This window comes from Carcharodon carcharias, chromosome 1, assembly GCF_017639515.1.
Source record: "Carcharodon carcharias isolate sCarCar2 chromosome 1, sCarCar2.pri, whole genome shotgun sequence".
NCBI lineage: Eukaryota > Metazoa > Chordata > Chondrichthyes > Lamniformes > Lamnidae > Carcharodon > Carcharodon carcharias.
Genome location: NC_054467.1, coordinates 41736093 through 41747362, shown reverse-complemented (window position 1 = coordinate 41747362; position 11270 = coordinate 41736093). Strand labels below are relative to the sequence as shown.

The window sequence follows — 11270 nt, the reverse complement described above, 5'->3', positions numbered from 1 at the left end:
CTGACACTTCAGATGACCATTCACAAACCAGCGTCTGCGATTGACCAGCGATGACGCGCATTCACTAACCAATGATGTCAAGCTTGGTGGCGGGCAAGGCGCGCGCGCATTTGGTATCGCAGCAACCCGCTCAAACAGGCCGCAGCCAACTACTAATGAAACACCCGGAACAACTAGATTTCTCTTTCTGCTGGCGGCTTTTCATGATTTAATTTTAGTTATCACTTCGGCAACTAACCGGGCGAATTAAACGCTTATGTACGTCATTTCCGTTCTTTAGACTTCGGTGAAAAGTGGTTTATTTATCTTGTCCTGACAACTTCCTGGGTTTAAGAGGTTTAACAGCAAATGGAGCAGGCGGCCGGCTATTCACAGGTAACGTCGGGAGTTCAGCGCCTATACTGGCTAAAGGCGCGGGTTCCCCTCTTGCTGCCTGCTTTCATTGACCAATAAGAGCGAAGCATTGTCATGAACAGGAGAGCAAATCTACAAGTGTAAGTGGCCTCCTCCTTATGAGGCGCCAGTAACATCATAATGTAAACATAAAACCTAATTGTGACAAAAGGAAAGCTTAACAAACCTAAGGCATATTAATAAAAACAAAAAACTGTGGATGCTGGAAATCTAAAACAAAAACTGAATTACCTGGAAAAACTCAGTAGGTCTGACAGCATCGGCGGAGAAGAAGAGTTGACGTTTCGAGTCCTCATGACCCTTCAACAGAACTGAGTGAATATTAGGGAGAGGAGTGAAATATAAGCTGGTTTGGAGGGGTTGAGGGGAGAGAAGTAGGGGGGTGGGGGGAGAGAAGTGGGGGGGGTGTGGCTGTAGGGACAAGCAAGCAGTGATAGGAGCAGATAATCAAAAGATGTCACAGACAAAAGAACAAAGGTGGTGAACACTTCTTTGTTCTAAAATAAAAACAAAAAAACTGCGGATGCTGGAAATCAAAAACAAAAACAGAATTACCTGGAAAAACTCAGCAGGTCTGGCAGCATCGGCGGAGAAGAAAAGAGCTGACGTTTCGAGTCCTCATGACCCTTCGACAGAACTTGAGTTCGAGTCCAAGAAAGAGTTGAAATATAAGCTGGTTTAAGGTGTGTGTGTGGGGGGCGGAGAGAGAGAGAGAGAGGTGGAGTGGGGGTGTGGTTGTAGGGACAAACAAGCAGTGATAGAAGCAGATCATCAAAAGATGTCAACAACAATAATACAAAAGAACACATAGGTGTTAAAGTTGGTGATATTATCTAAACGAATGTGCTAATTAAGAATGGATGGTAGGGCACTCAAGGTATAGCTCTAGTGGGGGTGGGGAGAGCATAAAAGATGTAAAAAAAATTAAAATAAATAATTTTTTTTTTCTTTTTCTCTTTTCATAATGGAAATAGGTGGGAAAAGGAAAATCTATATAATTTATTGGAAAAAAAAGAGAAAAGCAAGGGGGAAACAGAAAGGGGGTGGGGATGGGGGAGGGAGCTCACGAACTAAAGTTGTTGAATTCAATATTCAGCCGGATGGCTGTAAAGTGCCTAGTCGGAAGATGAGGTGTTGTTCCTCCAGTTTGCGTTGGGCTTCACTGGAACAATGCAGCAAGCCAAGGACAGACATGTGGGCAAGAGAGCAGGGTGGAGTGTTAAAATGGCAAGCGACAGGGAGGTTTGGGTCATTCTTGCGGACAGACCGCAGGTGTTCTGCAAAGCGGTCGCCCAGTTTACGTTTGGTCTCTCCAATGTAGAGGAGACCACATTGGGAGTAGCGAATGCAATAGACTAAGTTGGGGGAAATGCAAGTGAAATGCTGCTTCACTTGAAAGGAGTGTTTGGGTCCTTGGACGGTGAGGAGAGAGGAAGTGAAGGGGTAGGTATTGCATCTTTTGCGTGGGCATGGGGTGGTGCCATAGGAGGGGGTTGAGGAGTAGGGGGTGATGGAGGAGTGGACCAGGGTATCCCGGAGGGAGCGATCCCTACGGAATGCCGATGGGGGGGTGAAGGGAAGATGTGTTTGGTGGTGGCATCATGCTGGAGTTGGCGGAAACGGCGAAGGATGATCCTTTGAATGCGGAGGCTGGTGGGGTGATAAGTGAGGACAAGGGGGACCCTATCATGTTTCTGGGAGGGAGGAGAAGGCGTGAGGGCAGATGCGCGGGAGATGGGCCGGACACAGTTGAGGGCCCTGTCAATGACCGTGGGTGGAAAACCTCGGTTAAGGAAGAAGGAGGACATGTCAGAGGAACTGTTTTTGAAGGTAGCATCATCGGAACAGATGCGATGCAGGCGAAGGAACTGAGAGAATGGGATGGAGTCCTTCTTTCTTCTTTGTTCTTCTGTCTGTGACATCTTTTGATTATCTGCTCCTATCACTGCTTGCTTGTCCCTACAACCACACCCCCCACTTCTCTCCCCTCACCGCCGCCCCCACCTTAAACCAGCTTATATTTCACCCCTCTCCCAATAGTCACTCAGTTCTGTTGAAGGGTCATGAGGACTCGAAACTTCAACTCTTCTCCGCCGATGCTGCCAGACCTGTTGAGTTTTTCCAGGTAATTCTGTTTTTGTTCTAAGGCATATTAATATGATCACGTCATATTCTGCTGAATGGCCATTGACCAGAACCACTGGGCTTGATTTTCAATCTGGGTCAGGAATAAATCAGAGTGACCAACCGTCCAGTATTTTATGGAATTGCCCTGTCATTTTATGTTTTGTCCCACATCCTTCACGTTGGCCTCCTAGGACGGCATTTGTTCCATATTTCTCGGGCAGCAACTGGGAGGCTGCAAGGTAGTCTCTACTAGCCACTGCTTTTGTATTCTTGGTGCTTGCACGTGCACCACCCGCTCAGCCATGATATAAAAGCAAAAAAACAATGCGGATGCTGGAAATCTGAAACAAAAAACAAAAATTTCTGGAAAAACTCAGCAGGTCTGAAAACATCTGTGGAGAGATAGACAGAGTTTAACGTTTTGAGTCCATATGACTCTTCCATGAGGAGGTCTGGCTGGCTGATGCTCTCTACCTCTGAATCTCAAAGAAAGTTAAGTTGCCAAAGCTGCAGCATTTGTTTGGAGGTGGGGAGAGTGGCTGAGGCCTTGGAGGGGCTGCGGCAGGCCTGAGGGCATCCCCTTCCTCCCCCTGGGATCCGGTGTCAGCCCTAGAGTGGGGTTGGGGAGAGTGGCTGCTGAGTGAGTGGGGGAAGAGGGATTGATAAGTGAGTCTGTAGGCAGAGGGAGTTGAGAAGAGTGCGTTTATCTGGTGGAGTGCAGCGTTAAGGGAGCAGTTCGCTTTTGGGGTCGAGGAAATAGACTGTATAAAGTATATTTTTAACATTGCGAGTGTCCTGGTATTTTAGGTGGGCAACTAATTATTTTATCGAGTGAATGAATATCAAGCACCCCCACACCACTGGTCTCCAGCAGCCACCCTCAGTTGAAGTGCCCCATATTATAAATTCCGCAGGGTTCATCACCTGACAACCAGAGCATTTCTGAATCCCAACCCCGCCTCACATCTATGTTGCTAATACAAAGTTATTTTAAAATATTATTCTCAATTGTGCTGGAGGCTTGATGCTTAATTGGTGGTGTTGTGTGCTGCCAGGAGACAAGAACTGACTCTGTGTAATGCTTCAAGGCAGACGGCAGCCATTGCTTACTGAGGTTGCCATTGCCTTGCAGAACAGAGGACGTAGAAGAACAGAGGACCAGCAGCCTCACAGCGCAGTCCAGTGGTCTATGAAAAGGCACTGGACCCACTCCTTGTGAATAATCCTTTGTTTCCAAAAGTTTTGCTTCAGCAGAAACATCACTTAATGGCTCCCCTCATTGCACATGATAGCTGTCCTCTAACATGCATCTGACTTCTCTTATCCCCATTTGAGATTTGAAAATCACCTTCTCTGCCTGGTCCTCCTCAGCCTGTTAACAAGCTCTTCAAGGAGTTAAGTGGGCAATTAGTTGGAGGCGAGCAGGTTTCCAGCTGTCTTTCTTCAACCCTGACTTTCCACTTTTACTTTGAAAATTGCAGCACATTCCAGAGATGTCAGAAAACTGACACGCCATCCATAAGCGCTGTTTTCAAAACACGTCCGCACTCAACTTCACCCCGACAGATTATTGGAAAATCAAGTCCATTAACTCTGTTTCTCTCTCCACAGATGCTGCCAGACCTAATGAGTGTTTCCAGAATTTTGTTTTTATTTCATATTATTTGTCTTCCTATATCTTGCGATGTTCGTTGGTCAAGAGAAACGCCAAGTGTACTGGTAGACACTGCATTCTCCCTCACCAGGGTCACCTGAGCACTGATGAGAGGAAGGAAGGCAGACAGAGCAACCCTGCCCGTGGAGGGTTGCTCATCCTGGACCTATGAATAGCTCTTTTTACCCAGGTTATGGTCATCTGGCTAGATGACCAAAGATTGGGAATGTAGGGCTAAAGGTTAAAAATTGTGGAGTATCCCCCTTAAATAAATGTCTGCTTGCTGTGAAATGCAGGCAGGTGAGTGGGACTTTTTGGGGATAATAATAGAAGGATAGAGTAGATGATTGCATGGCTGGATAGACAGTGCAGGAAGGAGAGCTTTAGATTCCTGATACATTGGGACTGGTTCTGGGAGGTGGGACTTATACAGGCGTGACAGGTTGCACCTCAGTGATTGTGTTTGCTGTTTGCTAGTGCAACCAGAAGGCAGACTATTTTAGACCAGGTAATGTGTAATGAGACAGGATTAGTGACCTCCATAGTAAAGGATCCTCTTGACAATGATCATTACATGATAGAATTTCACATTCAGTTTGAGGGTGAGAAACGTGGGTCTTAAACTATGTACTGATATCATGCTTTATTAACAGAGCTACCCTACCTCCTTTGCCTTTCTTCCTGTCTTTCTGAAATGTCAAATATCCTTGAATATTCAGGTCCCAGCCTTGGTCACCTTGTAACCACATCTTTATAATGGCCAATATATCATATTCATTTATTTCGATTTTAAACTTAAAGGCAGTTGCAAGGGTATGATGACAGAGTTGGCTAAAGTGAACTGGGAAAATAGGTTAAATGGTAAGATTGTGGAGAAGCAGTGGCAGATGTTTAAAGAGATGTTTCATAACTCTAAACAAAGATATATATCATTGAGAAAGAAAGGTGCTATGAGAAGGATGCTCCATACATGGCTAACTAAGGAAGTTAAGGATGATATCAAATTGAAAGAAAAGATATACAATGCTAGAAAGGTTAGTGGTAGGCCAGGAGATTTGGAAAATTTTAGAAGCCAGCAAAGGATGACTTAAAAAAAAGAGAAATTAGAGTAAGAGAAAACTGGCAAGAAATACAAAAACAGTAAAATTTTCTACAAGTATATAAAATGGAAAAGAGTAGCTAAAGTAAGCATTGGTCCTTTGGAAGATGAGACTGGGGAATTAACAGTGGAAAGTGAAGAAATGGCAAAGACTTCGAACAAGTATTTTGTATCTGCCTTTACAGCAGAAGAAGCATCCTAAAAATAGTACAAGGTCTAGAGGCGAAAGGGAGGGAGGAACTTCAAACAATAACAATCACTCGAGAAAAAGTACTGGGGAAACTAATGGAACTAAAAGCTACAAGTTTCCTGGACCTGATGGCCCAAATTCTAGGGTATTAAAATAACCATCTGCAGAGATAATGGATGTATTGATTTGTAATCTTCCAAAAAATAAGTGGAATTAAGGCCACAATCAGATCAACCATGATCTTATTGAATGGCAGAGCAGGCTCAAAGTTCTAAATCGATTACTTTTTCTAATTCTTATGATCTCCTCCTCAACCACATGCCACTCCACAGGACAGAGGGATGGACACAGAGCTAGTGGAGGCAATATCCCCAGCACTGGCTTTATAGGCAGAGGATCAGCTTTTCAAATTGATAGAGCAACGGGAGATTCAGAGTTTTTTGACATATGATTGCTGATGTTTGCAACCTCCTGGAAGAAGATCCCCTTCCCGGTGTGCATGCATTGTCAGTAGCCTTTAAAGTTACCACAGCCTGAATTTCTTCATCGCCGGTTCCTTCCATGGGTCTGCTGATGACACCCGCAGGATTTTGCAATGCGCTGTCTGCAACTACATCTCTCAGGTGGCTAATACCATGTTTGCCAGGGCTGCCATTCACATCCACTTTGCTACTGATGAGGACAGTCAGAAACTGGGAGCTGTCACTTTTGCATTGACCGGATTTCTACAGGTTCAGGGAAATATAAACTGCGCATGACCATTATGGGATGGAAGCAATTTCAGAAGACAAATTACAAGTATTAAAAGGCTTAATTTTTCCTTAATTTTTCTGTGGAGAGAGCATATTGATACAGCTACAGCAAATATACCCATGACACCATTTCATTAAACAGAGGATGAGATTAAGGGTTAAATTTACAAAATTATGACAGAAGTATAATAGCATTTTTGCATTTTTCTTTCCTTTACAGTCTGTTGGAATACAGTGCCAATTACTAAACCGGAAATCCCATCTAGGCCTGGAGCAGATCGCTGCAGTGGCTGCATCAGGCAAATCATTGCTTGGCTCCAGAAAGTGCTACAAGTTCATTGTAGATGACAATGCTGGTGAAACAGTCGTGATTTGCTCTGCATTCAGACTTCTAGAGAATCTGCAGTTGGATTGTCCAGTTGGACAGTTGTTGAATGAAGCAGTACAGGCACACTACAAACAATACAAATCTGGAACATCCACTCTCCTTTTCCTTACTGGAGCATGGAGTAAAGCTGTTTTAAATTGTATCAAGCAAGAGATTCCCATTCCTACCATAGTATCTGTGATGTATGAAGGACTAGAGCATTGCTTTGAGGTACTAATATCACATCAGATATCCATTGATGGCATTTTGAAAAGCTCACAATGTAAACAAAATCCGCAAACAGTTAAAGCTGAAAGATTATCATGTCCTTTAACTAGCTCTCCTACCCATCTGACTAATGAGATGCAATCATTTGCAAAAGAACACGCTTATTTTCAGTCAGATGTATCAATAAAAGGGAATTGCAGAAACAGCTACAGTGTTAACAAGGCGAATGGCTCCTTATTGTGGCCTTTTTCAAATAATATGACTCGTGCCTCTTCTAAGCAAGGTCGACCAAGCTCCACAAGCATCCGAGTAAAACCAGAAGTAAATATGAGCCGACACTTCAGGAATCCTAATAGAAACAGACAAGAAGAAGCTTTGCCAGATTTGTTAAACACTTTTAAAGAGGATTCCTTTGCCACTGCAGCTGATTCTGCCAGCTTTACAGCATTGGCTTTGTCACTGAGCCATGGAAACCAGAGGATGATGAAGTTAGTAATAGAGGCATACAAAATTCAGGCTCAAAGTATTTTCGCAGAAAATGGTAACAGCAAAACGCTGCCAGAATTTGACATTGGTAATTTGGTTACGTATTTCCTGCCAGGACCACCTGAGCACAATTCCTGTGTGAGTCCTGGTTTTATCACATTAATCACAGGAGAGCAGTCTATGATTGTCAAGCATTTGGCCAATTTGCCGCTTCATACTATATTTATAAATGGAGATCTTACTGATAAGTACTATCATCCAGGATTCAACAGAATTTCAAATATTAAAATGGTTACTCAGACTGTTGACATTTCTAAAAATTTAGAAGAAGAGTGGTTATGTACAACAATGAATATACTTCATAAGTTTCATATTAATTTAATTCTGGTAAAGGGGATAACATCTCCACATTTAATGGATATATGCATGCAAGAAAATATTTTAATAATACAAGAAATGAAAGACCCAGTGTTTCAAAGGTTTGCAGAGGTTATGGGAGGTGGTATTGTAACTTATATTACACAAGTAAAAGAGAATTGTGTGGGAACTGGAGGACATCTATGTTTCTGGAAAATGGAAAATGGAGGTGCACTGAACTTGGGAGAAAGAGTTGCTGTGCAGATAAGTACTTATAAAACTGCTGTGATCACAGTAGTGCTTTGTAGCCCCTTAAGTTGCAAGCAGCAGACATTAGCGGACCAATTCTGGACTTGTGCATATCGTCTGAAACATGCACTTAGTGAGGGACGAATCTTTCCTGGTGCAGGAGCCACTGAACTTGTTTGCCTCTGCCATCTAAAGCAGCTAATATTAGAAAAATCTTTCAAACCAGGAAGTGATACAGCAAGTTGCATCAGTGCACATTGTTCTTCATGGTTTGCTGACACTGCAGCTTTGTACAAATCACGAATCTTGCAAGCCTTAGCTGATGGCTTGGCTGATTACCTTGTAACTGCAATGATTAATACTGGCATGTATGGAACACCACTGGATGCTTTGACAGAAGTGCAAAAGTGCCTTCACAAAAGTGTTGGTGTATTTCCTATCATTTCTGAGTTATCAGAACAGTGTGTGAATGTTGGTGTACCATGCAGGCCTCCCTGTAGAAGTCTGAATGAAAACTGCTTTGAAGTCTATGATAATGTGACAGTCAAGCTGGAAGCTTGGCGAAGAGCTTTGAATCTAGTGTTATTGGTACTGCGGGCAGATGCTGAAATTATCACTGGCACCAGAGCTAAAACTTGTACAGTTGCTGAAGACCAGTTAAGAGAAGGAACATTCCTATAGCATGAATAACAAGATCAGCAAATCTGCAGTTAGCCAATATGGAAGGTAGGCGGTTCTACAAACAAAAAGAAAGCTTAGCCTAGTCTTGATGGTGGACTGCAAGTGCTAATGTAAAAAAAGTACCAAAGGGACACAACCCACAGCAGGCGGGTTTTGGTCCCTTTGAACCCACTGCAACTGGTTTAGTTATGGGGGTTGCCACTACCTCTGTACTTCTAATTATAAAACACTGATTAGAAAATGGGCTTTGGTAAAAATATTGACAGCTGGAATTCATTTTACATAGTTTACCACTGTAAACCATTATTCTGTGGTGCATGCACATGTACACCAGAATTTTTCCGGCCCTTTGGCGGCAAGGGATGCAGGAATCTAGACAGTTGCATGTCAGGTTCACTAGCCAACACATTCTATATGCTTTTGCTGGAGGAAAGCTTCAGTGGCACCCTAAATAGGGTGATCACAAGGACATTTATCCATTGCAATGAGAGCTTACAAATAGAGCATGGGCTCCCCGATTGTGACCGCTCTTTGCCAGGTGAGAGGTGGCAGCTTCATACAGAAGGTCAGAACCTCATAACTTCTAAAGTTACTGAAGGGCTCAGCAGCATCATAGGGCAAAGCTGGTGTCTGCCCATATCACAGCTTTGCCATCTAACGATAAAATTGTGGAAATGGATGTCTCCGATGGGTCACATGCAATGAACTTCTCATCCGTTCCATGGGCCCTCAGCAGTGCTCCAATTAGCCTCACGATGGTGGAGGGCTATCAGACTCCATTGCCTTGAGAGGCCACCCGCTGTCCTTAAATGGACGACAGAGGTATCCTCTTAATTGGTCATCTCCCAGAAGATTCCCCTATTGGCACATATCTCACTCGAACGTGCTCAGGATCTGGAAGTTTCTGGCCAAAGATCCTAATATTCCTTTGATAGTTTTTTTTAAAGGAAGCAGATATTTGCATAATTAAATGAATTGCATTTGCTCCACTGTGTAGAAGTTTCAAGAACTACAGAAAGCTGAACCCTGTAAGATATTTTGGTGCTGATATGTTTTAAATAAAACAATGACCAGTTTAATAAACTTCCAATCTTGTTTTAATTGACAGATTTATTTATCAGTACAGATGACGACAAACTAACATTTTATTCTTTTAAAAGTAACTATCTCCCTTCCTTACTTCTAAATGAAACAGTTGGTTTGGATGAGAAATTTATTTTGTCTGTATGAAAGGCCACTTTTCCCACTGGTGTACAAACATGTTGTCATATAGTTGGAAGGTGATGATGACACCAGAAAGAACATAATACAGTTTTTATCACTGCTTCTGTATTGCTGATTGCAGATAAGATCTTTAATAACAAATTGGTAATTGATTCCAGTGATTAGGAAGTAATTAAATAATGCCACTAACTTAGAAGATTTTCTTTTTTCTTGTAAACACACACAATACTAATGTTAAAATGTTCACAAAGCTAGGTATAAATCTATCTGATCAAATACAATACACTCTTTACCACAACAATTTCTATTTACATAGCACTTTTTAAGAACATAAAAAATAGCAGTAGGAGGTCACACAGCCCCTCAAGCCTACTGTGCCGAACAAGATCATAGCCCATCTACAAACTCTACTCCACTTTTTTGTTTGATACCCATATATTTTGATTCCCTTAGAGTCCAAAAGTCTATCGATTGAATGTCCTCAAGTTCAGAGCATTCACAGCTTTCTGGGGTAGAGAATTCCAAAGATTTGCAACCATCTGAGTGTAGAAATTTCCTCTCAGTCCTAAATAGCCAACCCTGCGTCCATGCCCCCTAGTTCTAGACTCCAGCTAGAGGAAATAGACTCTCAGCATCTACCCTGTCAAGCCCTCTCAGAATCTCATATCTTTCAAAGAGATCACATTTCACTCTTCTAAATTTAAGAAAATATAGGCCTATTTTACTCAATCTCTCCTCGTGGGACAGCCCTCTCATGCCGTGAATCAATCTACTTAAACTTCATCGTACCCCCTCCAAGCCAAGCATAGAGACCAAAATGGTGTCTTAAAATGCCCCACATAATTGCAGCAAAACTTCCTTCAACCCTTTTGCAATAAAATCCAGCATGCCATTTGTCTTTCTAATTGGTTGTTCCTACATGTTAATTTTCTGTGTTTTTTGTGCAAGGGCACCCAAATCCCTCTGAACACCAGTATTTAATATTTTTTCATAGTTTAAAAAAAGATGTTTTTCTATTTTTCCTATCTACCAAAGAGAATAACCTCATATTTCACCAAATTATACTCCATCTGCCACCTTCTTGTCCACTCACTCACAGACTTTATGCTCACCTCACAGCTTAGGTTCCCACTTAGCTTTGTATTATAAGCAAAGTTGAGACCATTTCATAATCCAGGAAATTTTGAAAGATCACACCAAGTGCATCTATTATCGCTGCAGCCACGTGTTTTAAACCCTAGAAGTAGGCCTTCATGTCCAGGGGATTTGTTGGCTTTTAGTCCCATTAATTTCTCCAGTACTTCTTTGCTAATATTAATTACTTTAAATGCTTCTTTGCTAACATAAGTAATGTTCCTCAAATAACATGGGAAAACATTCCAATGTACTTCCCAGATGTGTAATCAGCTAAAAATTGACATTGAGCCAAAGAAGGAGATCTT

General features: G+C 42.3%; 1 protein-coding gene across 1 annotated transcript; it reads left to right on the top strand.

The window, feature by feature from the left end:
• Nucleotides 1–115: 115 nt before the first annotated feature.
• Nucleotides 116–9687, top strand: bbs12 (Bardet-Biedl syndrome 12). Its single transcript, XM_041188796.1, has 2 exons — nt 116–375; nt 6457–9687. The coding sequence occupies exons 1-2, from the start codon at nt 349–351 to the stop codon at nt 8602–8604; spliced, it is 2175 nt and encodes a 724-aa protein (XP_041044730.1). The 5' UTR covers nt 116–348; the 3' UTR covers nt 8605–9687.
• The last annotated feature ends 1583 nt before the right edge of the window (nt 9688–11270 follow it).

Excerpts from the sequence above, each read along its gene's own strand:
- bbs12 (XM_041188796.1), top strand. The coding sequence starts at position 349 with ATGGAGCAGGCGGCCGGCTATTCACAG. Across the intron at positions 376-6,456 it reads AGGCGGCCGGCTATTCACAG|TCTGTTGGAATACAGTGCCA; the intron begins GTAACGTCGGGA and ends TTTCCTTTACAG.